Source organism: Haemaphysalis longicornis, unplaced genomic scaffold, assembly GCF_048455015.1.
Source record: "Haemaphysalis longicornis isolate Haplotype H1 unplaced genomic scaffold, Haemaphysalis longicornis Haplotype H1 scaffold_10, whole genome shotgun sequence".
In the NCBI taxonomy this organism is placed as follows: domain Eukaryota; kingdom Metazoa; phylum Arthropoda; class Arachnida; order Ixodida; family Ixodidae; genus Haemaphysalis; species Haemaphysalis longicornis.
The window spans coordinates 98,072,298-98,100,027 of record NW_027526204.1 but is presented as its reverse complement, the minus strand read 5'-3'; the positions used below and the strand labels follow the sequence as shown (position 1 = coordinate 98,100,027).

The 27,730-nt window shown below is 46.0% G+C and overlaps 1 protein-coding gene across 1 annotated transcript in view; it reads right to left on the bottom strand.

Annotated features, from left to right (window-relative positions):
- Positions 1-11,037: 11,037 nt before the first annotated feature.
- The window catches only part of LOC144158920 (protein FAM91A1), a 34,502-nt gene continuing 17,809 nt past the window's right edge, over positions 11,038-27,730 (bottom strand). The window contains exons 12-22 of the mRNA XM_077690111.1: positions 26,984-27,105; positions 25,884-25,984; positions 25,713-25,799; positions 24,395-24,615; positions 22,819-22,906; positions 22,001-22,111; positions 19,908-20,021; positions 18,094-18,163; positions 16,460-16,724; positions 13,606-13,675; positions 11,038-11,192 (exon numbers count right to left, since the gene is read on the bottom strand). Of these exons, the coding sequence (XP_077546237.1) occupies positions 11,097-11,192; positions 13,606-13,675; positions 16,460-16,724; positions 18,094-18,163; positions 19,908-20,021; positions 22,001-22,111; positions 22,819-22,906; positions 24,395-24,615; positions 25,713-25,799; positions 25,884-25,984; positions 26,984-27,105 (1,345 nt within the window). The 3' untranslated portion in view covers positions 11,038-11,096. The remainder of the gene's footprint in view (positions 11,193-13,605; positions 13,676-16,459; positions 16,725-18,093; positions 18,164-19,907; positions 20,022-22,000; positions 22,112-22,818; positions 22,907-24,394; positions 24,616-25,712; positions 25,800-25,883; positions 25,985-26,983; positions 27,106-27,730) is intronic.

Below are 27,730 nucleotides of genomic sequence, written 5' to 3'. Positions count from 1 at the left end.
GTCCTTGGTCGCTCATTTCTGGTCTGCATGCCTGTTGGAACTGAAACGTTGTCGCCTAACGAGAAAAACACGCGACGGTCCGCGTTTTCAGTCGGGGAACCACCTGCCGCGACCGGCCGCCGACATCGCCGAGGCAGCAGCCATTTTGAAAGCAAGGGGCCTCCCAGCAGGTCCGCAGCGCCCCGCAAGCGCCCCGGAGCATACGCTCCCAGCCGTTGCGTGCGTAGCACCGCATCGCCGGGGCGTTTACGTAGCGTACTGCGCATGCGCAGTCGCGAGCCGCCCCGCCGGGGCGTACGCTCGTCCGGAGCGCGCGCCCAACTAAATCTAAATCCTACTAAACTAAATCCCGAAGCGGGCGGCGGTGTTTGTGTGCGTGTCGCGGCGGTGGAATGCGCGCAGTGTTGGTGCAGATCGGCGGCCTCCATTTAGGGAATTCAAGAATTTTCGCCTGCGCCGTCGTCGCGCCCTCGGGTGCGAGTCGAGGACGTTGCGCTACCGTGTGAAACGTGAAGGATTTGTAGTTGGACTCCACGAATAAGAGGAAGTGAGTAATAGGAACTCATCGTGTATCTTATTGAGTTGCTACACCCGGGTGAAGTGTATCACTAAACCGCCGTGCCAGCCTACCCGCTGTTTCATTTTGCGCGTCGCATTAGCGTCGCATGCCATGCTCAGTTGTATTTGTCGCATGGTCCTGCCATATTTCAGAGCTGAATAAAGTGAGTATCCCGAGCACTGCGTGTTGCTTCAAAACTTCGGCGTCGCGCGGTTGAGCAAAACAATCGCGACGGGTGTATCATATTTTTCCCTAATACTGAATCAAGGTAAGAGGGTATTTTTTTATCGTACTTGCAAGATTTTTACAATCGAAACCAGCGTGAACTTATTGAAAAAAAAAAAAAAAAAAACGCCGTCTAGCTACACTTTGCCTTGGTTAGCCACGTAAAAAAGTTAAATTTGGGTACTTCGCGTTGGGTTCAACAGGTGGCGCCGCAAGGTTAAATTTGGGTACTTCGCGTTGGGTTCAACAGGTGGCGCCACAAGCGTTAGCGCACGCTACGAAAAACGCTGTACTAAAACTATCCATGGGCGCGTCGCGACGAGCGTACGCTCCGCTTTACGCCCAGCAATACGCTAACGCCCGGAACGCCCAACTAAATCTGTCTATTAACGCCATGGACAGTACGCACGGGGCGACTACTAGACGCAGAGGAGGCCAGAAATCTTAGGAAAATTCAGACAAATACCTACCCAAATAAGTCTAGATTAGCGCTCATGTTTCCGGATAAGTATAACGAAGAATGCCAGAAATGCCATCAGAAGGCAGACCTCTTCCACACTATAGGAACTGCCCGACCATATGGCAACAGAACAACTACAAGACATCAATAGAGTCCTGGGAAGTGGCACTGTCCAGCTCGGACCTCTCCAGTCAGCGAGAACTGCTGGAAAGAGCCAAGCTAGGGGCTTTCGCCACTGGAGTCCTGGAAATAGGATTCCACCCTTGACTCCACCCCCTACTCTTCTACCTTTGTGAATAAAGTTTACCACCACCACCACCACGCAAGCCACGCGACGGCGCGCGCTGCATTTCGTTAAAGCATATATATGTCGAGCCGTGTGTCCCAAGTCCATGTCGGGCGCAAGCGTATTCGCCCAAATTGTGATCAAGTTGCCAAATACAAGAAGCAGAATTTTCGCACTTTTTGACCGTGAATGCGTACGAGCTGTAGCTTAGCTACGTGATGGGATTTAATATGCCACCTTTTCTATTTTTTTTCTCGGTTACGCTGAGATACCATTGTTAAATGTGTTAATTGCCACAAGTATGTTTTTGTCGCCTGTTTTTTGTTGGAGTGCCTTAAGTTGTTGTTTCGGACAAAAACCTTTGTGAATTAAATACGAATAGGCATCTGCTTTGAGTTTGCATTGTCTATGATAATTAAGATTCCACAGGAGTGTTACCACTGTAAGTTCAATTTCATTGTCCCGTTTATGCTTTGTAAATGAGCTGTGGTTCGCGATAGTGACATTGCATTAGCTAGATTTCACCGGTATGACCAGCTGCAACAATGCATGTGAAGACATGAAACGCAGCACTGAAATCAAATAAACCACCTTTCAGCTTTTTCTACACATGCGCATGCATATTGTTCACCAAATCAAATTCTTGCATGAGATGTGCATTATTGAAGCTATATAGACACTGCCCGCCTTGTGTTTGTCTCTTAAGTAAGAAGCTGCTGCTGCAATGGTCATCTGCATGCACGTGCTCTAAATTCAAAATAGAGCATTCAGGGTGGAAAACAGCTCAGCATTTCATCCATTCTACTGTTGCGTCACAAGTGGCCGCTGGAGCGAGAAGCTCGCTGCTCCAAGTCAAATAGCAAGCTGCTGCTTGCCACAGGACTGTTCGCAACTCAACTCGTGCAATGTCTACACATATATTAGGAGTGTAAATCACAATGACAGAACATGAATTGATGCCCACTTCATAACACAGGCAATGAAGTCTGTTTGAAGGGTTACGTAGTGATCTGCACTGATTGATGACATGTCGGTTGAGTTCATGCATGGAACCACACATATGGTACACATCGCTGCACTGAAACTGGTCAATGCATATCATACTTTTCTTGCTACGCAAAGGCAAAATCGGATCATATGTTCAGGAGGAAATTTATAATCTCGCCAAATATGCACTACATGAAATGATTCCCATACATGGGAGGATCGATTGAAACCAACCTTGTTTCCCCTTCCCAAAGCTTTGGGGATTGTTTTTAACATTGTGATTCTGCATTTTATCCAGTGGAGTAGGCAACAGATAAAACCTATTTATCCTAAGTCGTGCGTAAGACAGCAGATAGCTAAATAGAATCAAATTAGAAATAAAACACCGAAGCAACGTTTCTTATCCTCACTGCTGTATCCTGTCAGATTTGGCTCAGACAGCTAAACAGACGCACTGCTGAATTATGCATAGCAAATGAAACGAGCAATAAGACACTTAAACAGATTTATTTGTTCTCAATGTTCTACAAGAAGACAACTTGGCTCAGACAGCCACACGGACACACAATGTTCAGTTACATGCTTTCACGTAGGCATTTAATTTGCAACTATGTTTCTGCATCCAATACACGCATAAGTGTCCAAACAATGTAAAAAACGTGGGGTGAAAACTCGAGCTAGTGTCTTTTCCTGTAGGTGAAACTTGCCTTTATAGCCATTTATATAGTGTCGCACAAGGAGCCGTAGAGCCACACACTGCAGATGATTCTGCTTGAAGTTAATTTGCGAACTCGCTTGACTCTGCTTGCACACACCTCATGCTACACATGTGAATAGCCATCCTCCCTGTGCAGCGAAAACTATCGCATAGTGCAAGCGTGGCCCTGCTTCCAGAAAATAGTTTGGAACAGTGTGGGTTTCCTCTAGCTCGAGATGTACAATTTTCTTTTATGGATACGTCTGCCACGCAGTGTCTTGTCAGGACTGCATTCATTCGGCCTAATTCCTGCACCACACTTGCAACAAATGAAATCAGAAACCAAGCACTGCAACAGCCTTTTCTGATTCTCATAGCTACATATCAAGGCAACCAGTCCTGAGCCAGCACCACACAATACACCGCTCGGTTCACTACAGCAAATGATGTCATGCATCGATTGTTGAAATAACTTGTCACCCTCACTGTCATACTGGAAAATCCCTGTCGACTCTACAACACAGCATACAACATTCAGTAATGGCAAATGAAATAAAAACCAAACACTGCAATTCCATCTTCTGATTCTCATAGCTACATATCAAAGCAATCAACCATGAACAAGTTACGAAGCACACACAGGCAGCTCAGTTAACTCCAGAAATAAGTCTTAATAACGCACACAAACAGCATGTCTGGTCTTCTCTGCTGTGTGATGGAGTTTCTTGCTCCTGCAGCTATGGAAACACACCTACTTAAGCTAAATTGCGCACTCCACACTAACTGAAAGGGGCAAAGGCGGCACTGGCGAATAGCTGGCCGCCTTACACATCTTCAAAGGACTCGATACCAGATAGGTCACTGTCGGAGTCCATGTCATCTTCATCCAGATGGATTATAATAGGTTGAACATGCGCACTTGCTCCACCGTCTCCCCTGAACTTTGTTTCAATGCTGATCACATGCTGAACTGCGTTTGCCCAGTGTTGAGCTGTTACCTTGGCAGCTTCTTCCCTCAGGAGCACCTCTACATCTGCCAGCTTAAATGTGGCATTTCTGGCTGCGACACCTCGTTTCATCTGCGCCCATATGAGCTCAATGGGATTGAGCTCACAATGGTAGGGTGGGAGCCTAAGCACAATACATCCTGCCCTTTCAGCTGCACCGTCAACACGATATTTGATGTACCGTGTCTTTACAGAGGTCACAAGGCTGAGGAGCTCCTTTTTAAGCATTTTTTCATCCCAAGCAAGTCCTTTGGACGTCAGCCATTCCTGAACGACCTGTTTGCGCGAAGACGTCGTAGGCACTGCTTCTTCCAGCCGCGAGTGGTACGAGGCATTGTCCATGACAATTACACTACCTTGTGGCAGTTGCGGCAAAACGGCGCCAAACCACCTTTCAAAGCGGGTGCCGTCCATCTCGTGGTAGTCGCCGGTCTTCGTACCCCGAAAGATATCCAGGCAACCACTGACGAAGCCGTCCTCGCTGCCGATGTGCGTTACAATCAGGCGCTGTCCTTTCCCTGACGGCTGCTTCAAACCTGTCGTCAGACCACGCATGAAGGCGTCGTGGTGGGAAGCAACCGTCGTGTCCGTCCAAACAGTCGATAGCGTGTGTCCCGCATTCACCCAGGTTTCATCAAGGTAGAAGATTTTTCGACCTTCCATCCTGTACCTGGCGACGTCGTAGAGGTACTTCTGCTGCCACGCGACAATGTCGTCCCGCTCGATCAGCAGCGAGTTCCGGCCCCTCTTCTCATACCTGAACCCGATGTCATTCAGCAGGCGGCGCACAGTCCATGGCTTGAGAGGAGTAACATCGCCGCTAGCGTTGAAATCCGCAGCAATTGCCTTCACTGTCGGAATCTCATTGCTGCGAAAAAAACGATGCACGGACGACCGCAATGCGCACTTCGTGAAGTCGTCGTACACTTCTGTGCGTCGTCTCTTTCCGGCGCTTCGCGGGCGCTTTCGGGAGGGCGTCGCAACATTTCCGTCGTTATTTTTCATCTCCTTCTTCACGTCCATCACCAAGCTCACGCTGACTCCAAGAAGATCGCTCACGGTCGCGGCCGTTTCTTCAACGCTGCGCTCTGGGTGAAGATGCCGCAAACGAACGTACGCGTTCCGGATCATCTCCCGTCCGCAGCTGCAGATGACACGGCCGCTTTTGTTTTTCTTGTACCATCGGCGTGGCGTAGATGGCAACGCACCACAATTCTCAGTCGAGAACGATGAAGCACATTCAGATGCGACTTCTTCGGGATCCATGGCGGGAAATGGGGCCGGCAATGCATAAAACCAGAAGCTGCCAGAAGCAAGCGGCTGAGGGAAAACCCGGAAGAGCAGAAATTTACCATCAGGAATATAATTGAAACTCGCTACTGCAGCTGACGATAAATTCTTTCACGCATTGCATTAAAACGGGCACATAAAAAATTTTAGCTAAGGTTTTTATCTCCGCTCAAAGTGAAGGCGCCCTTACGAACTACTTTTCGGCACGGAAGCATTAAGGAAAGCGTGGCTCCGAGTGCTGCCCGCAGGTGCAATGCGGTCGGCCACGACGTCACCTTGATAGAGCGACACTATTCGCCCCGAGCGCGAACACAGTCGGCCCCTGGCGGCGGCGGGACGAACCGCTCCTAGTGTGGATGGCGCTCTCGCGTCGTCTGCTTTTTCACGTTGCGTGTGGCGCAAGACGCGTGCTGCACACGACAAAACAACCAATATGTGTGCTCGTTTGGCAGTAAGCAATGAGACCAATGACATAGTTACTTCTGCTTGCGCATTTCCTCTAGAAACGCAATAATCAGAGGCCGTTGCGGGTTAATGCGCTGGTTTAATTTCCACGAAACATCTTCGCCGTGGTCACCGCTTGAGTGTGACACGTGTTATAAACATTGCTTCCACACATTGCACTTTTCTTATTGTTGAGTGCAGTGGTCTGCCGTTTCGGGAACGTCGAAGGGTGCTTTTTGAAGGTGGCATGGTGATTATTTAAAGGATAAAAGTTTAGTACGCGAAACGGGTAAGATGCGATAAGACCTGTGCATACGCGTGCAAATTCCACACCCTTGTAAAATTGCGCTGTGTCCTTATAGAAAGAAGAAACGAACAAAAACATTTACACTGCACACGACCCGTGCGCTATCGCCCATACATTAGCGGACACGTATCTTGTATACCCGCAAGCGCCTGTGTGATCGTGTCCTTCCCGTACCTTTTTAAAAATAAATACCATTTTTGGACAGTCGTTGTTCATACTACGGAGGAGGAATAAGCATTTATTCAACTGTATCGAGTTGCTAATTTTACGTATTATTTAAAATACGTTTCTCTGGATGCGCGAAGTATTTAGGGGAGGGGGGGGGGGGGTTCGGTAAAATTAAGCAGTTGTGAGTTTGCGTCAGTAATGTGGCATTTCTTGTGTCATTTTCATATATATCATTTCCAAATCAGACATGAATCACCTTGTCCAGAAACGTGTCTCACTCACCATAACCAAATGCCTAATTTGGTCACGTCTTAACCTCTTAAGGTGGACCTAAGTTTAAAGAAAGTAGAGAAAACGCGTAATATAATGCACGTTGTTGCCCACATGTGTGAAGAGTGTGTGCCATGACTCGCTGTTTTTTTTTTTTAAATTTTTTCCCACAATGCTTACTTTCAATATAATTTTGAAAAAGGCGAGCCAATATTCCTGGACAATCTCGGACCAAAGGGGGGTTAATCAATTTTGAAAATACGTGTTAAAGACTCTTTTTCACCGCTACAGAACACGACGCCTATAGTGTATATCTATATCTATAACCATATAACCATATCTATAGTTTGGCTTTTCGCGTTACATGCGTTCTCTTCTCGCTGCTCTTGCAACGTTGGCAGGACCCCCCCCCCTTTCCCCCCCCCCCCCCCCCAAAAAAAAAAAAAACGAAATGCACAGAATTTCATTTTTTAACCAATCCTCAAGAATTAAATGCCAAGACAAAGGAGATATTCAGTTCACAAAACAAAGTAGTTACCGGGAACCCATTGAGCTGATTCGCAACGAGAAATAAAAAGGAAATGTTTTACTACATCTGCAACAGCGCAACTTCATTTATTGCCATCTCTAGGGTTCGTAAGCGACCTTATACGCAAGAATGCAAACGCATCTCGCTGTTGCATGCAGGCACCTGTTAGATTTTAAATGGAACGCAAAGGGTCAACAGAGCACCGTAACAGAAAATTTGTGCTCACTGTGAGGTCCCAGAAGCTTGGTTTGCACACTGTAAACATGCTTGTCACTTTGCGAAAACCTAGCTAAACATGAGATGTTGATTGTACTTCGTGCGTTGACAATTCAATTCGCAAGTTCAGTTGCGACGAAAGCCGTAAATAAGTGATCCGAAACAGTTATTCATCAAACCTTCCTTCAGAGTCGCTAAATTTTCATTTAAAAGACCCGTTACAGCGGTTACATTTATATCTCTGCGCTGATCAAAATTCAGTAATTTTATGTTGTCTTTCGAACACACAAAAAATATCGTAAGCTCTTAGAAAGAATTTGGGGGCAGTTAAGTAGTGTTACCATTTCACGGCATCCCACAAATGCGAGAATGCGCCATGCTACCAGGGAAAGCGATTGAGTATGCCGTTGTAAACTGAATTTCAGAGATCGAGACTTCCTGATTTGTTCCTGTTTATGCTTTTATTGAAGGCTCAAAGCCATAGTTTGGAAAGATCGAGCTTGCTACGAGCCACAGCGTGCAAGTTCATTGTCACAATTACGGCCATTCTGAGATTCCCGATGTGTCGTCGCTTTTTTTGGCGTAGTAATGAAAACTGACTGCCGCTTCCATGCTCTACATTGAACGTTGAGGAACCGAACTACAGCGTACCACTCTTGTTTGCACCTTTCGAGCGCACATACGTCGAGAAAAAGGCACGAAGCGCGCCCACAGTGTGCATTCTTACGGGCCGCTCAGCGGAGCATCCACACTAGCAGCGCGACGCTGTCGCCACCTACATGTCGAGCTCGCGGCGAATTGGCTGGAAGGGGGTGGTGGAAGTGGGGGATTAGGCGACGCCCCTTTTTTCTTGACTTGTATCCGAGTATAGTTATCTCTCGTGAGAAAGACGGACTTCAGAGTCAAAAAAGTCGACAGAAAATTAATCTGATGCACTTTACTTTTTATTAAGTTCTAATATATACTTGTCAACTTATGGATATGTGAAGAAGACTGGAGACAAAGTTTAACACGAAATTCCAGGAACTAATACAAGAGCTAACCTAAGACTTTGCTTCCATTTTGGGTTTTTCGTTTGTCGTTCAAAACATGCACTAAACATTTTTGTTTTCACTCTGTATTTTCTCTTTTGTTGTTGTTATAGGTCGTACATCATGTCGTGAACCATTTGTATTATATTCCCATCTTTTTTGTTGTTATTTGTATTGAATTTTGCATTATCACTCTTTTAAAGCTTACAGTGTGTATTTATTTGCATTTACAGTTTGAACATTCCTGTTTCTTTTCGTTTTATTTCTTTACCCTTCCTTTTTTGTGCTAATGCAATACGTGTGCTATGTAACCCCTCTATGTAATACCCCCTCACGGGGGCCTTTAGGGGTATTGTGAATAAATAAATAAATAAACACGGGCACACCACCACACCCTCCAGTCTACAAAAAGGATGATGGCACATGGAAGCCCGTAGCCGCCCTTGCGCCAAGATGGCTGCCTGGCATTAAAATGCCTCTTATCTGCCATCGTTTGTGTCGTTTCTGTGCTGCCACGATGCAACATTATTATTAGGTTCAAAGAAAATACTTCCCAAAATTGTGATGCATGTGTGCCCAAAATGTGATGCTTCTGCGACACGCGCATTCAGATTCGTATGTCCAGATACGAAACTTCCTTTTGTGATAGAGTCAGAGATGGCTTGCTCACGCATGCATCCCCTCCGAGGCGGGCCAATTTAGAAGCTTCGATAAGTTCCCTTGTTAACTGGTTGTGATGTCTTGCTATTGTTATAGTCTGATTGAAGGCAGGTTTACATTCTTTACATTTTTTACAATCTCGGCAGTGCGTACTAAGGTGCCCCGTGTTTCCACGATCTACATTCCATTTGTGCTCCTGCAGCCGATCATTTAAACACCGGAATGTCTGGCCCACGTATTTGCGACCACAGGAGAGGGGAATTACATGCACCACATTTTCGGTGAACACTTGTGAATCCGTGAACACTTGTAGCGTTTGTGACACTGCTGTGTCAAGATCGCCGTTCGCGTCAATGCAGTGTCAACAACGCTACAAGTGTTCACGGATTCCTTAATTTAAAGTCGCTTGTAATTACCCACGAGATTCCTGAACGTGAAAGCATTAGGTTTTTGGATCTCCGGCTTCGGTTTTATTACAAACATGTGCTGGGAATACGAGCCACGATCAATGAAGTCGCTGCTTCCCCACTCTTCGGGCCACTCAAAACTTGTAAAACGTGGCATCGCTAACCTTTGCCTGGAAAACGCGCTTTAACAAATCCTGCTTTCGCAAGTGCAAGCACAGTCTGTTGGCGCAAGTGAATCGTCTAGGAAAGGCGGGATACTCACTGGCGCTTGTTACCTCTGTGGCAAATAAGCTCCTGGGAGACGTCAAACGTTCCCTCAGAAACGAACCACCCGAGGCTGACGTGAGGGACCAGGCCAAGGGGAAAACCGCAGTTGTCCCGTACGTACGCCTTTGAGCCTTTGATCCGCTTGAGCCTTTCCCCTAGGCTCAAGCAGATCGGTGCCTGCAGCAATGTGGAGGTAGTTTTTTCCGCTCCTGAAAAGCTTTCAAAGCTTTGTAAAGAAACTTCCCCAGGACAGAAGCGGAAAAGGACCTGCAAGGTCAAACACAAGAACAAGTTCGTTGAGTGTACCGAAAATGTGGTGCATGTAATTCCCCTCTCCTGTGGTCGCAAATAAGTGGGCCAGACATCCCGGTGTTTAAATGATCTACGGCGGGTGCACAAATGGAATGTAGAGCGTGGAAACACGGGGCACCTTAGTGCGCACTGCCGAGATTGTAAAAAATGTAAAGAATGTAAACCTGCCTTCAATCAGACTATAACAATAGCAAGACATCACAACCAGTTAACAAGGGAACTTATCGAAGCTTCTGAAATGACCCGCCTCGGAGGGGATGCATGCGTGAGCGAGCCATCTCTGACTCTATCACAAAAGGAAGTTTCGTATCTGGACATACGAATCTGAATGCGCGTCGCACAAGCTGCTGTCGAACAAACATTTTTTATCGTTTTTTCGGTTTTCGTTATTTTGTTTTATCGTATTCCGATTTTATCATGCGTGTCTTGGGTGTGTGTGGCGTGACCTCAAGAACGTACCAGTGTGCGCACGATTTCTGTGTATATATATGCCTTCTTTTCCTAATAAATCTTAGTTGGAAGTAGCGCGTGTCCCTGTGCCCTCTCGTCGTCCCTCATTTATGTTTCGCGCTTCGAACGATCTTGCAATGGAATACCAACTTACCCAGAAGTCCGCCTTAATCTGTGTCATTAAAAAATAAACAAAGCCACAACAACTTCAGAGATGTTCGGCTCTCATGCAGGAAAACATTTCTTTCTAAAATTGCTTCATGCAAAAGACAGGACACGAGTAAAAACAGGCAAGGACAGCATGCATCCTTGTTCTCTTTTTTACAAGTGTCCTGTCCCTTGTGCTGTTTTAATCATGGATCCTTACCAACTCGCCCTGCTTCACACTCTTGTTCAGATTCTTCAGCTCAGCAAATGCCACACGGCCCACCCCGCTGCAAGTGCAATGCAAGAAGGACACAAGGCTTAAAACTAACAAATAGTCTCGCATTTATTTACTGGCCGCAACCACCACCATCCTTTGATCAGCACTCGTCCCACACAGACAGGCTCCCTTCGTGGAAGAGGAGGTTCTGCGTCGGCAGGGGCAGCGTGTCGGTGTTCAGCACCATGGGGTCGGCCTGCACAGCAAGGGACAACGGAGTCTCTAGCACTGAGCAAGCTAGAAAACACTGGCGACGAACTGTCAGTCCCAAAGCAAAATAATTTTCCAGAAATTTCTACAATTTCTTTCAATCATATACCGTAATTACCCGATTCTAACATGCATCTTTTTCCTGGAAAAACAGGCCAAAAAATCGCATGCGTGTTAGAATCGGATACGAAACCGAAACTGCCGAAACTGTGGAAATTTCGTCCCACCCATCACCATCTCAAGATGGCGCCAAAGCTTTTAGCAACAATTTTTCGGATCTAGGCGCCTAGGGTTTTCTAACGGTGTTCACACAAATCGTCAAATTATTTCACTTGCGCGCTTGATAACAGCAATGGCAGCAGCGGCAACGAAGGTGCGCCACTTCCATGGCTTACGAGCAGCTCCCACGTGTTCACAACGAGCGGTTCGTTGAAGCGTGCGCCTATGGAGAAGCTCGCGGGATGGGCGTGCGAGACGTGGGCCAGGATCCCATCAACCATGGTTGAACGTTCGTTCAGAAGTGTGACATCGCGAACACGCTTGACGGCACCGAGGATGAGATGTCGCGGTCAGCGGAAGGCGACAAGGAGCTCTCGGAGAGCGACGAGGAGTGAGATGCGTGAGATTACTTCGGGAAATAAATCGCCCGTTTCTCTCGCATTTGTTTTTCTTGCTCACAAAGTTCCGTGCACGTTATAATCGGAGGTGCAAGTTTTTTTCATTTTTTTGCCTGGAAAATCTGGTGCGTGAATGGGGCGCGCGTTAGAATCGGGTAATTACGGTACGCAGTTATTTTATACTGAAGTCTTGGTACAGTGGAACCACGATTATACGTCCCCTGGTTGTACGACGACTCGCTTCTTGCGACGGATCACCGTGGTCCCAGCAAGCTCCCCACAGAAACAATGCATTAAAAACCCCCAATTACGTACAATGTTTGAGTGCGCTTCGTACGACGGACGCTGACGAAGATGAATCGGTGTTTTTTCTCACCTTCTAAGTTGCTTTGCCACCCCATCCCAACCTTTATTTCTTAACCCCCGTCTGACGCTGCTTGATGTGCAAAGGTCTACAGGCAGGCAAGACCACTTGCTGAACAGACGCAAGCAAGCAGGCGGGTACTGGCGGGCGGGAGCTAACGTTCGGCGGCCGCATGCGGCAGCAGAGCCCCAACGCACCAACAGCAAAAAGTCAGAACTTGGGTGGCCAGAAGATCGCCAATACGAAGGTCCCATCAAGCTGACGAACGTGAAAACACATACGCAATACCCCACACCTGCTTTTCTCGTCTGCTCGATCCAAGCTTCTTCTGTGTCTTTCAAAGCCATGCTGTCGCTTTGTTCCTTTCGTTGCCGCTTTTCCACCCATTGCCGCCTCATGCTATCATTTGTTTCACTTCCCCTTTTGTCGCCACTCGGTTGCGGCTTTGCCTGCATCACACTCTCGCCTCTTCCCCTCTCAATTTGCTCGGCCGCGTAGGCCTTTCCAGCTTATCTCGTGCGTGCAAGGTGCAAGGCTGGCAGACTAGCGCCGGACGGCATGCAGCGCTTGGCTGCAGGGCTAGCGCAGACGCCGTGAGTAACAGGGGGCACAAAATAGGTTTGTTTTTTTAACTTGGGATTTTAGACAGGTGTTCACAAATTGCGCGAGAGTGCGCTAAATATAGTTGTTTAAATAAGTTCTTTGCCCCCCCCTGCCATGTGAGACTGTCTACTAGGGTAGCTTTTATTTACCTGTACCAAGATTGTGTGCTCCTCCCCCCCCCCCCCGCACCCCCCCCCCCCCCAGTCCTACGACCTTTCTGTGAGGTCCCTTGAAAGTCGTATTATTGGGGTTTCGCTGCACTTTCCCCTTCTTCTCCTTGCTGTCCTTGAAAGCTTCATTTTTTCAGAACTCTGTGTACTATTTGTTTATGTATTGTTCATAATTTCATTGTATGCTTTATATAAACCTTACGTTTTTTTCTCTTATCTGATGTTTGATATTGGCCGCTGCTGCACTGTGGAACTGGGGCCAGTCAATCTGTTCTTCAACTTGTTTTCCAGTTTCTTTTGCATGTCGTATTTACTATGTGAAAGACTCAAAAGCTATTCTATTCTACTGAGACAACCCTCTTTTAATTGTGTCGTTCAAATCTTTCAACTAAGAAGCTGTTTTCCCAAGGATATCATTGCAACTAGATCAACTTGCTCGCATAATCGGTTTGAACAGTTCTTTAGAAGGGAAACTGAAAACTAATGAGTAATTTTTCTAAACACAACACCAAGTTCTACATAATCTGTGCAGTTTAAAACACTAGGAAAAGGATAAGCGGAGTTTGTTGAATGGTGTAAATACGATGTTACTTTTCAGGCTGCTTCCTGAACACGTGCACGAAAGCAGGACAGAGTTGCCCTCACCTCATAACCTGAGATGAAGTCGAGGAGGCGCAGTGCTAATCGCCGGTTGGACTTGGTCAGCTGCTTCAGGCTGCACAAAAGAACGCATGACATCGATCAGAGTCATAAAGCATCAGTTTTCTAAATGCCAGAAATTTGATTGATTTATTGATTGATTGATTGATTGAATGTGAGGTTTAATGCCCTGAAGCTATTACCTCGTGGGCTATGAGGCGCGCCGTAGTGGAGGGCTCTGGATTAATTTTGACCACCTTGGTATCTTTAATGTGCGCCGAAATCTCGTCAAACGGGCGTTTTTGCTTTTCGCCTCCATCAGAAAAGTGGTCGCCACGGCCGAGAATCGAACCCACGTCCTCGTGCTCAACAGTGCAATGCGTTAGCCACTGAACCACCGCGGCGGGTGCTCTCCCGGATTAATTTTGACCACCCAAAAATCTTTAACGCATGCCAATATCTCGACAGACGGGCATCTTCACTTTTTGCCTCCATCAGAAAAGCAACCAGTGTGGCCGGGAATAGAACCTCAATCCTTGGGCTCAGCAGCACAATGCCTTAGCCACTGAGCCACTGCGACAGGCCCAGCAATTTGAAAAAAAAAAAAAAAAAAAGGAAGGTGGAATTAAGAAACACACCAGCTATTGCAGACCAGCAAATTATTTATGGGATGCCAGAAAAAATAATGGCTAGCCTTAAAGGGACCCTGCAACACTCTTTGAGCAGTACAAGTAAACCTGCGCGACGTTTAGATTACACTACCAGGAATACCTGAGCCAAATATTACACGTGCACGTGAAGCGGTGCGCGCGCAAATCGATGTGAAAGACGCGGAAAAACAAACTGCTCTCTCTTCAGTTGTCCTCATTATGCATGGCCTAAGGGACGTCACATAGGCCATGGCTGCCCGATCGGCTGTCACTGGTCAACTTCGCGGCTAGATTCTCCCATTTCCGTCGTCGTCATCGCTGTGTACGAACCTCTTCTATGCCTGAACCTGTAGGCACACTTTTGCCGTTTATTTTGTGTTTTGAGTGCGCGCGGAATTTGAGTGATGAGCTCAATACTTCCCTTTCAACGGGACCACTCGACTACAAACGTTTATTGCTTCAAAAACGCCCTACCAGCCCGAGCAGGCACCCATGCCTGCTTTATTGTGGCACCAGACCGGAAATAGGCCCCTCCGCGTTGCGGAGAAAAGGAGAAAACTACCCGGCATGTGATATATCGAAGGCCGCCGAAGAGAACGCCGCGAGCCGCCCCCCTCTCCGGGAGAGAGCGCGCAGCTTTCGTCGCCTTGTCCGCGCTCGAGTTGAGAGGGAACGATTATGCGCGATTTCTCATCGCGCGTAGTTTCGTTAATTGTGAACGGATTTTCATAATTCTTGCGGGAGGAGATTTCTGGGACAATAGACTTTATCCCAAAATACAGTACTAGTAGTCGATGGCAAGTGTTGCAGGGTCCCTTTAAATGAGGCCAATGGAGACAGGTGTTTTTTATATCAGCTACAGAGAGGCTCTGCTGTGTCATATGAAACAGCTTGGTAAATTACCATCTCTCTCTCTCTCTCACGCACACGCACAAAAACACACACACAATTACTTGCTACAAAAGTTTGTTTCTATCTCTCTCAAAACTCCTGCAATGTGGCTTGCCATGGAGAGACAGGCGCAGGTAATTAGAGGTGACCAAACATGGATGCTGCCAATTCCAGCAACAACTGCAGTTCCTATCGAAAGAAATTATCGGTTGACAGCCGATTCAGCATGCTTCTAAAGTAACCTTTAAGTTGGTGCATATCGAACTGGGCCACACACCAGAATGCCCTGCAAAACCTGGCAAGATGGTCACACACACTGAGACCCACTGACCGACCCACCGACCTTTCAAAACTGGGTGGACCTATCATTTCATTTCATTTCATTTCATTTATTCAACCTTAAGGGCCCGAAGGCATTACATAAGGGGGGGCGTACATCGAAGTTGGAAGTTTCATAGCAATGTGACAATATGAAGGTACACACCGATTACAAGAAATAAATAAAGAAAAAAAAAAAACGAAAAGAACACACATAACAAAACACATAAATACATTACAGGCGATAAATTATGCGAGCACTCAATATCACCACTCAATACAGCCGCCATGGTCGTGCAATCAAAGAAACATTTCGCGAAAAACTAAACAGTCAAATTAGCAAGCTATTAACCTTCACGTGATACACCTTTGTGCAAATTATGCCATTATCTTTTTTTTTTTTTTTGAGTTCATCATGCTACAACAGTTTCTGATATTCTTAGCTGATGTTCATTTCCACTGTGTTCTTATTTATCGTTGTTAGTGATGTTTTCACTGTGTGGAGCATTGCAATACCTTGGCGCAAGTCCCCCCTTTATGTAATGCCCTTGGGCCTTCAGAGGGGCCATGAAGACAAAATAACAGGAACACTAAGACATGACAAAAACAAAGACAAGAAGACATAAATACAAACGTTGTTCAGTTTGAAACAACCAGCCTTTGGTAACTCACTCAGCCTCATTTCACCCACGACGGACTTTTTTATCCATTAAAAATGCGAAATGTTGAAAAAGTTTCTAATTTTGTGCTACAGTGATATTATATCGGCAGGAGTGGTGTAGTATTGGACAGCCCTAAAACACTTTTACCAGTGTGTTAGCTCCATGTTTGCATTTAAGTGATACAATCAGAGGGAGCTAGAACAAATCACCTTTTTTAATGATCCAGTTGAAATAAAGCAGCTTTTTTAACAATCAAGCAGCTTTTTTAATGATCCCAACTTGTATTGCAATATCCAAATGCAATGAAATCAAATGCAATGAATTGCAGTAGCCTCATACTTGTCTTTGGAGCAAAGCTTGTGCTTGAGAATCCTCGCGCAGACATCCTTGTTGAGCGGATTGTCGAACAGCGGAACTCCGTAGCAGCAGTCCAGCAGTGTCCAGTCTTCGAGACGCTCAGCCTCTTCAGAGCCAGGCACGCTGTCTTCTCCCTCTGTTGGCTCCCGAGCCCGTATCCGCATCAGCGTCACGTAGCCGCACGAGAAGCCAAGCTGAAGCTCTTGCGAGAGCCGCTCTATTGCTGGATGATTCACCAACTTGTTCCCTGGGTGAAGTAAGCAGCAATGCAAGAACCATGAATGTTAAGACCAATGAAAGCTCCTGTTCACAATCATGCTGCCACAGTAATAACTCCCCTTCAAAGCAATTTACAGAGAGTCTGAATTTAGAAACTATGTTTGTGTACAATGCAGAAATGAACAAACTAAGGTCAACCTTGAATTTTGCAAATTTTATTGGCCATGTTTTGTCATAGTGAAGAAAGATACATGTGCAAGATGATAGACTGGTGTTTGAAAAGAAGCAGCCCCACTGCTAGCTGCTAACCTATAAACTGCATGACCCCTTATGCATACACGCGGCAACTGCACAGCCACAGCCGCAGCCGCAAAATTTCCATTTATAGATCCGACTGCAGCCACATCTTCCTTTCAACATCGTGAAATTAGTGCGGCCAGTTCTTTTTGTACGGCAGGCTAGTATATGGCGCAAGCCTATAGAGACCCACAACTGGCACAATGACTGCTGGATTATGAAGCTGAGAGTCAAGTGGCCAAGAAAATTATTCATTCAGCTACTTTACATTACATTTAACCTTTTACGTTCAAGCAACCCCCCAAAAATATAATGCGCAAATTTTAAAAATTGATCCTTCATTTACAATTTTTCCCATTTCATTTCAATTCTGAAAATACATAAGTTTTCCAGTTAGTGCACCTGCAAAAAAATAAAGAAAAACCTGTTCTAAGGAAAAAGGTTTCGCTCAATCCATGTGGCAATAATAGGATATTGCAGACAGAATGCAATGGTGTTTATCTGAAGAGACATCTTTCTCTTTAGCGGTCAGACACTGGGTCAAACAGAAACCAAAAGAGGCTGGGGTTTTCAGTGTTAACGTGCTGAAACTCACAAGCACTACCACCTGGTGTTGTCATGGTCATTCTCGTTATCATGAGAAGCTGTTTCGTAAGTTAAAAAAAAAAAAAAACTCCGACTGTTTCTCCAAGACAAAGTCCATGTCTTCTTCATTGCTGCCACTGGCATCACTCAAGCAAGTCACAATTTTTTAATGCCCCATTATCAGGCTAAGCTCCACTCCAAGGTAAGAAAACTATCGTTTCTAGACTTCCTCCATGCTCTGGTGATTAAAATAGGAACAGAAACTAACGTACGTCTTTACCTCATCTTTGGCAGTGAAAAAACAGTACAGCATCAAACTGGATGTGTGCGACTCGCCATGGGCAACGCAGATAGAGGCTTTTCTGTGATGAGTACTCCCGAAGCCTCAAGGTTAAAGGTCAAGCCTAAGGGGTAATGGCTGCTGTTTTATGCAAAAGTTGCATTGTGTTGGTGGTGATGGGCTGCACAGGAGCTGATCATTTTGTGTTTGCACGAAGAATTTAGGAACAACCCACCTTTGTCATTTTCCTCTTGCTTGTCAAATGGAAATGGAATGTTCACTTGCTCCCCAGGCACGCCCTGGGCCTGGGCGGAGAGAAATATGTGGCATTATAATCATGCAGCAGCTTTGGAAACACCGATCTGTACAAGCGTGCGCCAAAAACCTAACATAGCATTGCACACTGCTCCACAACTGCCATAGGTGGTGTATTTTTGTTTCCATCTAAAACCTGAAAGATTATGCATAGCATTGTGAATATCTGTGCAGTGGTTTAATAAAGATCAATTTCATGCTTAAAAAAAAGAAAACCTTGTTTGGCTTTTAGGAAAACAAAGAAACGGACACTGAGAGTGTAAAAATTAGACACCCTTGCCAGGTGGTGTCCAACGACTATCACTTCCAAAAATATTGAGGAATCTCACACTTATAACAACGATGATGGAGTAAAGGTCGTTGCGGCAGCGAAGAAGAAGCAAATCTGCTGCAATCATGGACTTAAACCTTCATGATGATTGTGAAGGTTGCATACAGCTTCGCTACCTTCAAGTCTTATGCTATTAGTGTGAGCTTCCTTCAGCTCTTTTTCACACTCAGCTTCTGATTAGTAACTTAACACATGCCTCTCGTTTTCTATTTTATATATTGTTTGGTTGCTTTGCCTGTTTGGATAGGAGCTTCTTGCCTTGGAACAAAACAGAAAAAAACATTACTCACGTATATTTTACATAGTATACTATACTACTGAACATTACTACAAATTATGTAGCAGTGATACATACTGGTTGTGTTCCGGCCTTCAAAACAAACTGCACATGCTGCAGCGACTAAAATTGCACACTGAACAAAACCCCCAAACCCGGAATAATCGAGCAAATGCCAGAACCCATTTCCGGAACATTGAAGGCATGTGAATATCTCAAGTTTCACTTTGAACCGCTGAAAAAAAAAAGAAATTTCTGGTGGATCTATAATTAAAGAGACTTTGCAACACTTCAGATAAATGCTTTCACTCTTTCTATCGTGCCTGGAAGCATTGTTGATTGATTGATTGTAGGGTTTAACGCGCCGACGCAGCGCAGGCGATGAGGCGCGCCGTAGTGGAGGGCTCCAGATTAATTTTGACCACCTGGGGATCTTTAACGTGCGCCGAAATCTCGTACACACGGGCGTTTTTGCTTTTCGCCTCCATCAGAAAAGCGGCCGCCGCAGCCGGGAATCGAACCCGCGACCTCATGCTCAGCAGCGCAACGCCGTAGCCACTGAGCCACCGCGGCGGGTACTGGAAGCATTGTGGGAGCTACAGTTATTGTAAGCATGGAGCGGTACTGCATGATTTGCTCGTCGCAGCAGATATGCCTTCCGTTTCTGCCTTGTTCTTGTGGATTTTTTTTTTCTAAAGTCACTATCGAAGTATTCATTGCTACATATGAATGAAAGCTGGCCAGTAGCTCCTGAATTGCTGTAATGACGTAATTTAGCGCTTGAAGAACGACAAGACCGGGAAAGAGAGAAAAAAATCTTTTTGAGCATGTTTCCAAGTTATCTGATGGGCATAGAGCAGTAATTTTTTGCTGAGGTACTTCGTGACCCTTCCATTCCAAGGACTGGATGTGTTTGTTGGCTACGTTCTGCAAGCATTTAAGATTTCAAAAAGAGTTAGGAAAAGTGTTGCAGGGTTCCTGTAAGTTCCACTTGTGAAATATTCAAGTTTCCAGGTATTCCCTCGTGCGTCTAATCAAGAAGTGCGCCACTGCACTGCTTCCCAAAAGACGCTGCAGTTACAGACAGTGTCCAGTCACGTAACAAAACAAGTGAATAGTCCCCCACCTGGATGAGTACCGCAGAGTGGGTAAGGGCGTCGTTGAGGGTGATGAGGGCACATGCCGTCGGAACCGTCCCCGGGCCGTGACCCCACGTTGTGACCAGAAGCTTGTCGTACTCCTGGAAACGGGGTACGCACACACGTTACGCAAAAGTTGCAGGCGACAGCAGTGTTTCCAGTCACCGAGAAAATGTCAAATTACGACCACAAAAACGTTACGACCACACACACGACCACACCACCAAGCTGGAGGGCCTTCAAGTTCAAGATGAATCAGAGGCTCTCACTCTCGCATAAACATTTACCCGCTGCCAGTAATGATGATCATATAAACTTGTTAATAACCCTTTCGCTGTCACTGACGTACCTGTACATTTTCGCATTTCCCCTCCATTGTGCGTTCTTCATTGTGCGTTCGAAAATTCGTGCCATAGCGCAAAGTGGGCGTGCCTGGACTGTTCGCGCCATCTGTCGAATCTTTCTACTAGCTCGTATTTTCACTTGCTAGCTCTCTCACAGTATATTGAAGAGAGCAAAGCACCACCGCCCACCTTTCATTGCTGGGGGGCTTGGTTACTCCGAGCGCTGTACTCTGTCAAGATGAGTGACCATGTGGCATGTGTGCGATTATGGGTGCAAGGGTTGTTGTGCCATCCGCAAAGGGCTTCTAGATTTTTTTTTTTTTAATTCTATTCCCGCATCTACTACGGAGCGCTGGGCTAACCTGGCATGCCGTTGTGTCTCTAATAGACCGAAACATGACTCAATCGCGGCTTTCGCTCGCTCATGTCTGTGCGTTGTGCGGGCTGCTGAAAGTGCTCCCTCCATGCGCGCAATTACTTTGAAATGGCTGACCGTGCGGGGCTTTCAACTATGGACAGGAGTGATGGTTCTTCGATTCCTACCCGAATACGAGCCGAGCTCGGATTCGCATTCTGAGTTTCTCATCCGAGGAAAAGGTGTGAGTTCGACAGCGTCAGATTCTGACGTTCAAACGCTGTGGCCGTTGTCCCGGAAGCGTGCACAGCAAACTGAAAACATCTGGAAGAAAGGCGATTTCTCACGCACAGTCTTTCCTTTCGACACATCACGTTCTGGATGCTATCATAGTAAAATAAATCACAACGTTCCTTCCCTCATACTTCTGAAACCAAGTTGACACTGGGGGTGCATCACGGCCAGAAACACCCGACAGTGAAAGGGTTAAGTTACACCTGTGCAGACTTTACGCCCATGTAGGCTGCAACCCCCAAGTTTTCGACTCTTTATTAAAAAAAAAGAAAATTAGGGAATTATTTGTGCTTGGGCCGCACAACGACATTTAGTGGATGGTGCGCCGACCACGGGGAGAAAGTAGCCTTGCAAGGACAGCACTGTGGCTTGTAAATGCAGCATGTGCAGAACTTTTGGTCCTAGCTTAATTAGCCGTTTCTCTGCTAGGACATGGCGCATCAGCTATCTCGCCATCTGTCAGTGTCTGTGGTGTTGTCTTTTACATCTATATCAAGCATTTCCATGGCAACTCAACATAGAAACCCATCTGTCTGTCACACTTGATGTGGCACACTTTTGCAGTGTACAAAAATGCTTTTTACAAAATGTTTTAGCCCCTTTCCACTGTGTTGCCAGACTGCTTATATGGAAACTTGTAATATGCTTAGTGCCAGCTGGCTTTCCTGAGCAAAAAATATTTGTGTAGTAGTGAAGGCAACCTTGAAGGGGCTCAGTGTATAGCAATCCATAAGGATAAGTGGGGTCTCACGGAGGCACTATTTAATAAAAGGCCCCAAAGATTTCCTACTTTAATACCAGACAGCTTGTTCCTCAAAAAATGTCTTCCCAGCAAAGCATCTGTGTATATTGATGAAGCTGCCTTCAAAGTAGCACAGTGTATACAGCACAGCAGCTTACGCACTTATCCAGCAACTTCTGTTTGGAAGTATCTAGGATTTTTTCCCCATTTTTTCTCCCCCTGCCAGTTAAGAGTTCACGCTGCCAGTTTACACATACCACAAGGACTTCAAAAGCGAACTTCGAATTAAGAAAGGTATACTACTGAAGTGCGAATGTAGCTTGTTCACAACAGATACGGGCTGACCTGAAAGACACTGGGCAGCATTCGCAGTCGTGTTCCCTTGGAAACAAGAAGAGAGGGCGGGCCGTGGCCAGACAGCACGTATATGAACAGCTTGAACCAGGCCGAGTTCACCTGCACAACAAGCAACGCAAGCTGTCATTCATGGAGGCCACACAGTGCAGTCAATCCAGCCAGCGCACACATGCATCTTCTCGTAAGAACAGTGAACTGAAAAAACCGTTGGGTGCACCCCTGCGAGGCTCGAAACAAAGAAAAGTAGAAATAATTCATTTAGTTTATCTGAGTCGCCTATCTCAAACACTAGATAACATTATGTGCCTATCTCAAACACTAGATAACATTATGGGTTTTCTTTGTGGCACCATGACACATGGAATAATGAATGCACTTACACAGCACATCAACAAGCACTTACACAGCGCTAGGTAAGAATAAAACAATCCGAGCAATCGGAGGAAGGCCCAAATGTTGGCGCTAAAAAGCCATCCGCTTAGGGAAGGCCTCTTTTCACAGACAGCGACATGCAGCATTGTGCAGGGACTCCAGCAAACCCTCACACCGTGCCTCAACGTCAGAGTTTCAAAATGGCCTCAGAACTTGGGCTCCAAGACACTAAGATAAGGGTTCGTGTGTGTAAGGGTTCACACTTTGGCACACACACGGAGTTACTGAACCGGTAACAAGGTGCGACAGTTTGTGAGCGGTTTGTCACGTTGGCACTGACTGCACAGAAATGCTTCCCCTGCATTTAGGAAACGCTTTAAAATCAAGCCTTCGTGGCCATGCATGCATTCGGCGTCTTCTCTCAAGAGACTCACCTCCGGAACGGCAGGTCCCAGGTGTGGTGGTGAACAGCTGGTGACTGGCCTCACCTCGTTGCTCAGCGGTGCCATTGACACTAACAACCTGGAGGTGGGGAGAGAGGGACAGGGAGAGAGAAAGAGAGCGATGGGGGAGAGAGAGAGAGGGGGAAGGGATATTAGCAATACTGCACACAAGAGACATGGTTACAATAGACACTCGGCTACTAAGGACAACTTTTTTGGGTCACTGGAGTAGATTCTTTACTATTTAGGAGAGACATGATGGAAGAGGGGCCTTGTATAGAAGACCTTGCAGAAAACTGTTTTGAAGATGAAGCTTGGGCTTGCATTTAGGAGACTGCAGAGGTTACAGAACCTCTTTGAGGAGCCTGTGTCTGCAGATGTGGACCTTGTGTGCTCTGAGGAGCTTACAGTTCATGCGATCCGCTTGCAAGTAAGTGGTGCCCTAGGGGATGAACCAGAGGAGGACTACAAGGATACCGCAGGGCAGAAACTGTCAGCAGTTGAGGCTGACAAACTTGTAAGAGCACTTTAACGGTGCTGTGGGAACAGGAAGGCTAGCAAAGTGAAGTGGTTTATCTACAAAAGTGTGGGAAGGAGACTAGTACAACCTGCAGTCCCTAAAACTTTTTTGGGCTATTCAGAGCGATTTCCTGTCATTTATAATAAAGTGATGTAGTTCAACTCCGCAGTGTTTATAAAATTTTTAGTTACAAGAGACCTTGGTTGCAAGTGACACGTATCCCGGGTCCCTCTAGTGTCTCTTGTGACTAGGTTTTCCTGTAAATGGAAACAAGTTTAGAAAAGGAAGATGAAGAAAGAGACAGCTCCCAGCATCGCTTACTGCTCCTCACGGATGAGAGCACGTGTCCCATCTAAAAAAACGATGCCAAATTGAAGCTGCTCTTCCAGCATAAATTTGGTTCCCAGCCAAGGAGCCCATCGTGGCAGGCACGTGTGCGCGACCAGATAATGTCACTATACTTCAGAATTCGGGCGGCATGACCACCGCTGCTGTGTTCAAATTGAGGGGCAAGTGTATTGCCAAGTCACCTTGGGAACAAAAACTCAACTCTGCTAAACATATACTTAATAACACAACTTATTAAAATAAAGCTTTGCGGAATCAGCAGAAATCAAATCAAATGCGGAATCAAATGCAGAAACAGCAAATTAACTAATGTTCACTAATGTTTCCACGGCTTCTTTTTTTTCAACTTACAACAACAGCCGCAAGCACTTTAGAACTACTTCAACTTTCCGCCGACAGATGGCAATCTCGACTTGCCCCATTCTTGGCGCCCCTGCTTGCCCCCAGCGGAGGGGGTCCGATAACAGACCAATCTTTGAATAACGGGGCCTATGGGGAGTTTCACAGCTGCTGTATATTAAGCAACTCAGACCTGCACCCAATGTTTGCGTCATTATTTGGCCGTCCTCGGTAGTGAAGTTTCCACCCCCCTTGTTTCCTGCTTCATGTACCCAGCTAAGTAGGGGTTCACGGGTGCCCATACGCGACAGGAAAGAAACGGAATAGAAGGAGAGTAAGAGGGCAGAGGACGCCACGCACGCGTAGTTCTTGCTCAGCAGGCGTGCGCAGGTGTCCTGGTCCAGGGTCTGCAGGCTCTCGCAGCGCACAAGGTCCAGGCCCAGGCCCGTGGGCGGCAGCTGCTCGGCCGCCAATCCCTCGGGCGCAATGGCGGCGTTGTAGCGCAAGAAGCGCACCGTGTCTTGCAAGGTCAGCGCGTGGTCAAAGTACCGCTGAGCCTCTCCCTCCCCGGCCTCGCCCACCTGTTGTCCGATAGATACAGGAGGAGGAGAATCATCATCCATACGGTCTCCCCCGTATGGTCTTTCCCATACGGCCCGCATGCTCCCTCCCGTATGGCTCGTATGACAGCCCCCTTCACATTATAAGTGCGAATCCCGCAGCCTCACCTTTTACTTCTGAACTTTCCCCTATACACCCCGGAAAAACCCTCTCACACCCCTATGGATGGGCAGATACTTCCTCTATCCTCTTTTCCCCATTTCCACACAATGCCAACCTGAGTTTTGGTAAATTCTGTAGTTATTAAAGATCACGTAAACTTTAGCTGGAACTGGGAATGCGCCAACACGTTCTGTATTGACTTAAACTTCATTAAACTTCAGTGTTTGAAATAGCCCCTCAAAATGGTTCCTTGCCACAGGGACCACCAAAGTTTAATGAGCTGTAAAATTAGTTCCAAGCGTTGCAACAGAAAACTGCTTGTCTTATTGCCCTCACCAGGATTCATAACATTGAAAAATATAAAGATAACAGTTTTATGACCAACATTGTTTTGTCTATTGTTTGACCAAAAATGGCTAATTATATATAAATATATATGGAAATAATTGACCAACTGAAAAAATAATGACATATTTGAAATCAGTGGGAAAAAAAGCAGCAAGACTGACAAGTTTCACAAATTTTACTCGAAAATTAGAACTTGTTTTAGGACCAGTCCCCTTTAGCTACATTTGGAAGCAACAGCACAGTGATTTTTGTCAAACTCTTGGTTTGAAGCGACACTATGGCATCCTGCTTCGAAGTTTATCCCTACAGATATTCCGCCCAGAGTAACGGACAAAGTGCTCACACAATATTCGCTAAAAGCGGCATTTTTAAGAGTTTTGGTTTCAACTGAACATTGGAAGTGGCATTTCACAGAATTTTGCCTTAAAGTAATCCTATACAGAATTCGGATTCAAGGCAACTCTGTACAGAATCTTACTTTAAAGTGACTCGCTCCAGAACTTTACTTGAAAGTGACTGTCAAAGTAACTCTCTGTTCTGTTCAAAGTCATTCACACTGAACAATCTTTAAGCGGCGAACTGGCTTAATTGAAGGAAACAGTCCCACCTTCTGGAGTTCCATGAGAAAGCTGTCCAGCGACTCGTCAGAAAGTTTTCCGACCTCAAACATGGTCACAGCATGGCTCTTCAGACCCTGCACGGGTAACAAGCAACAATTAGTAGTACACAATTTTTTTCCACTTTTATAAAAATTCAAAATGTAAAAAAGAAACCGTACCAGGGACAAGTTCCCCATCATAAGGAATGCTGTCAGGTTGGAGTCAAAGAGGAAACCAATCCTCTTCACCCGGTTCCCCACTGAGGACAGTTCTGTCGATGCTGAACACCAAAGCAACAGTGAAAAATGACAAATGTTAGATGCACGAAACAGCAGCTCCAGACACTAAATGTATCTCACATAAGAGCGTACACTACTGAAGCCTACTTTTTTAGCAGCCTGCCCTCTGATTTCATTCTGAGAGCCTTTACAGGTGATTACTTGTGATCGACTCTCCATAGTTAAACAGCAGGTTTACCGAAAATCAATCACAGCTGAGAAGTAGATACTGAAGGGATGACAGCAACAAACCAACTTCTTTTCACAATCTTTTTTTCATTTTCTTTCTTTCTTTCTTGCTTCTTTTGGTGCTTAGGCACCAAGTTAAATTAGGTCGAAAAAGAAAGTTATTCAGGTTTATAGAATGCTACGACAGGTATTCACACACACTTGTGCACACGCACGTGCAAACATGTATGTTCCTGTTTGTATACATTATACCAAAACCTCAGAAGACTGTTTGCCCATTTCGTGTTTGCCGAAAGCACAAGTGTTTGTCCATTTCTCTTCCCGTCTGATGTGCTGTCGCTTCCTTCAAAAATACAGAAACCCTTGACATGCTTATGCTAAAAGCAAGTGGTATCCTTTTGAACTCTCCCCCAATTCTCCTGTCCTATATGGGGATAGTATATTCATTCAACTCTCTACAAAACCAAACTTTACATGCATTTTCTATATGAACCAAAACTGGTGTGGCGAAGGGAATCAATCCTCCCCCTTTCTCATACCCCCCGCCATTCTCTCCGTGATGATGAGAAGAGAAGTGATTGCTGGGATGGAGGATAAAGGAAACAGCGGCCTGCAATTGTCTGGCGTAGAGCTGATGACATGATGATAATGATGACAGCAATGGTAGTGCGAATGTCCCGACGTAAATACATACAGGAAAACTTTCACTTGCGGCCAGGCATGCTTTGCAGTCTACACTAAACTGTCTCCCCTGCCCCCCTCACTAACGCATCAGTAGGCAGTGAGGGGTGAATGCGTGCTGCCAGCTGTACCGGATTCGTCGATGCTGGAAGAATCCGGAGTCGGTGCCGAATCTCCGCCCACAAGACGCCCCTCTTTCTCGACTTCCGTGTGCAGCACCGACATGAACTCCTCCACATTTTGGCTCTTGAACCTGGAGAGGGGAGAAGTGGACAAAGGCTGATGGCTTTGACGCACTAGCTATTGACGCACCGGCTGACGCACTAGCTATTCAGAACCATTTTTGTGGAACAAGTGCCACACCGCTAAAGGCCACAAGGGAGATCCTTGTCACCAGGAGAGTGACAACAATGATTATCCTTGCTAGGATCATGAAGGCAGCACACCTTGCCATAATAGTGCATGCTCATAGCGTGGCAGTCTTAAGAATAGCCTTAGCAAGCAGTTATGTGTTACTAGTACTACTATCTAGCGCCAATTTAGTTAATCATGTCATTGCATTTTCTCTTCTTCTCTTCCCCATTTCCTTCTCTTTCCTTACCTTCAGAGTGCAAACATGAGAGATAAAACACTTGCGAGGCACTTTACTCAGCATTCATACTTAATTCAGACCAGCAGATAGGCACTTCTTTGTTTTATTTTTGCTCTCTCTCTCTCTCTCTCTCTCTCTCTCTCTCTCTCTCTCTCTCTCTCCCACTAAATCATTTGTGCCCCTTCCTTTTTACTCCCCCGTCCCTCTCAATCTCTCAACTGGCACTGAATGGCTTGTCAACTGGCAGAAAGAGAAAAGTGTGTAAAAGGGTTTCAGAACAAGTAAA